This window comes from Penaeus japonicus, unplaced genomic scaffold, assembly GCF_977035675.1.
Source record: "Penaeus japonicus unplaced genomic scaffold, GWHDUDI00000001_assembly GWHDUDI00000030, whole genome shotgun sequence".
NCBI lineage: Eukaryota > Metazoa > Arthropoda > Malacostraca > Decapoda > Penaeidae > Penaeus > Penaeus japonicus.
Window position 1 is genome coordinate 16,862,778 of NW_028234432.1, and position 2,217 is coordinate 16,864,994.

Here is a 2,217-nt window from a genome sequence, read left to right on the forward strand (position 1 = left end):
TATATGTATATATATATATATGAATATAAGTATATATATACATACACCCCTGTATCAGGAGTCGCCACAGCGCGTCAGCTTTCAGTTTTCGCGCATCATTGATTTGGCTGGTTTTACGACGCTTGCCTGCTGTCGCAACCCTATGTATTTCTCCGGGCTTGGGACCGGCACCAACTCGTAGTGGCTTCTACGTCCGGTGGCTGCATTATTCATATGCATTCCTATATAGGAATATGCACATGCATTCCTTCATAGGAATATTCACATGCTTTCATGTAAAGGATTATTCATATGCATTCCTATAGAGGAATATTCACTTGCATTCCTCTAGAGGAACATTCTTTTGCTTTCCTAAAGATGGATATCAGGGCGTTGATCAGCGCACCAGCTTGCGTTGTTTCTTGCTCTCCCCCTTGCCGCTCAACATGATTCTCTTGATGTCGAGAGCCGTGCAACGATCGTTATCTATCACTTTCACCTTATTCTTCCGGCGGGATGCGAGGTTTGCCTTCCGCTTAATGCGTTCCTTTTGGCGGACATCCTCTTCCTGCTCCAGGTCGCGGTACGTGAAGTAGCCTTGCCTGATAGCATAGTCGTCGAACTCTTCATCCTCTGCTTCTTCATCCTCTATCTCGTAGGACTCTTCCTGGGATTCTTTATCCTTTGTCTCGTAGGACTCTTCCTGGGATTCTTCATCCTCTGTGTCGCAGGGTTCTTCCTGTGATTCTTCAGCCTCTGTTTCGCAGGACTCTTCCTGTGATTCTTCAGCCTCTGTTTCGCAGGACTCTTCCTGTGATTCTTCAGCCTCTGTTTCGCAGGACTCTTCCTGTGATTCTTCAGCTTCTGTCTCGTAGGAATTTTCCTGTGATTCTTCAGCTTCCTGTGATTCTTCAGCCTCTGTCTCGTAGGAATTTTCCTGTGATTCTTCAGCCTCTGTCTCGTAGGACTCTTCCTGTGATTCTTCAGCGTCCTTCTTGATGTGCTTCGACGCGGAAAAGAATCGGCGGAACCCAAGGACGAAGCATGCGACAATGAGGGCAGCTATTATGCCGTACAAGGTAAACACCAGACCTTTTGATGGCAACGACGCCACGAGCTCGCGGAGATTGTCGAGCGACTCCTCGTTGCACGCTTGCATTCTGTGCAATTGAACGAGGTTTGGCATGTACCACGGCTGTTGAGGCAGGCTGCATTTGAGACCCTCGACGGTTTTCTGTCCCACAGAAAACAGGGCACGCGTCGTCAGGTTCTCGATTTCCTTAACCTGTTCGTCAACGGTTCCTTGCATATTTAATACAAGGTAATTATAGAGGACGCTAAGCCCCACTACCACAGCAGCCGATACAACTTTAGCTGTGATTGACATCATTGTCCTATGTGCCTAAGACACTCTGCAGGTGCAGGGGTGTGACTTGGGTAAAGAGGTTAGGTAGCAATCGGAAACATATTGTTTTGTGTGTAGGTGCCTTTACTTTTAGGTGTGTCGGCTTCTCCTATGTTTATATTTCATAATATTTTGTGCATGTGCGCATGTCTACCTTACACATGCCTATACTTTTTAATGTGTGTGTGTGCCCTAGTCTGTGTGTGTGTGTCTGTGTGCAAAATTGCAAGTCTGTATACTTGTGTGATTACTTGTGCATACACGCGCGCGCCTGCGTGCGTGTATGCCTAATCTCTATTTATAACTTTTGAATATGTGTGTGTGTGTGTGCGTGTGTGCCTTGTCTATGGCAATACTTTCCAATGTGTGTCTAGATAGTGTATATATATATACATATATATATATATATATATATATATATATATATATATATATATATATATATATATATAACTTTATAACTTTTGAAGATATGTGTGTGTCTGCTTGTGTGCCTTGTCTCTAGTTATACTTTCCAGTGTGTGTGTATACTTTTGTATGTGTACGTGTTTAGCTGTGCACTATTCTTGTGTGTGTGTGTCTCTGTGGGTGTCTGAGTGTGTGTGTGTGTCTGTATACCTGTGTGAATATGTGTGCATGTATGTGTGTGTGTGTGTGTCTGACTCTGTGTGTGTGTGTCTCTGTTTGTGTGTCTGTCTGTGTGTGTGACTGTCTCTGTGTGTGTATCTCTGTGTGTGTGTGTCTGTCTCTGTGTGTGTGTCTCTGTATGTGTGTCCGTCTGTGTGTGTGTCTGTCTGTGTGTGTATGTGTGTCTTTCTCTGTGTGTGTGTCCG

The 2,217-nt window shown here is 44.7% G+C and overlaps 1 protein-coding gene across 1 annotated transcript in view; it reads right to left on the reverse strand.

Annotated features, from left to right (window-relative positions):
* LOC147468226 (uncharacterized) overlaps positions 1 to 1,369 on the reverse strand; it is a 2,004-nt gene extending 635 nt beyond the window's left edge. The window contains exon 1 of the mRNA XM_086554721.1: positions 1 to 1,369. This exon is cut by the window's left edge and continues 635 nt beyond it. Within this exon, the coding sequence (XP_086410847.1) occupies positions 377 to 1,369 (993 nt within the window). The 3' untranslated portion in view covers positions 1 to 376.
* Positions 1,370 to 2,217: the final 848 nt, after the last annotated feature.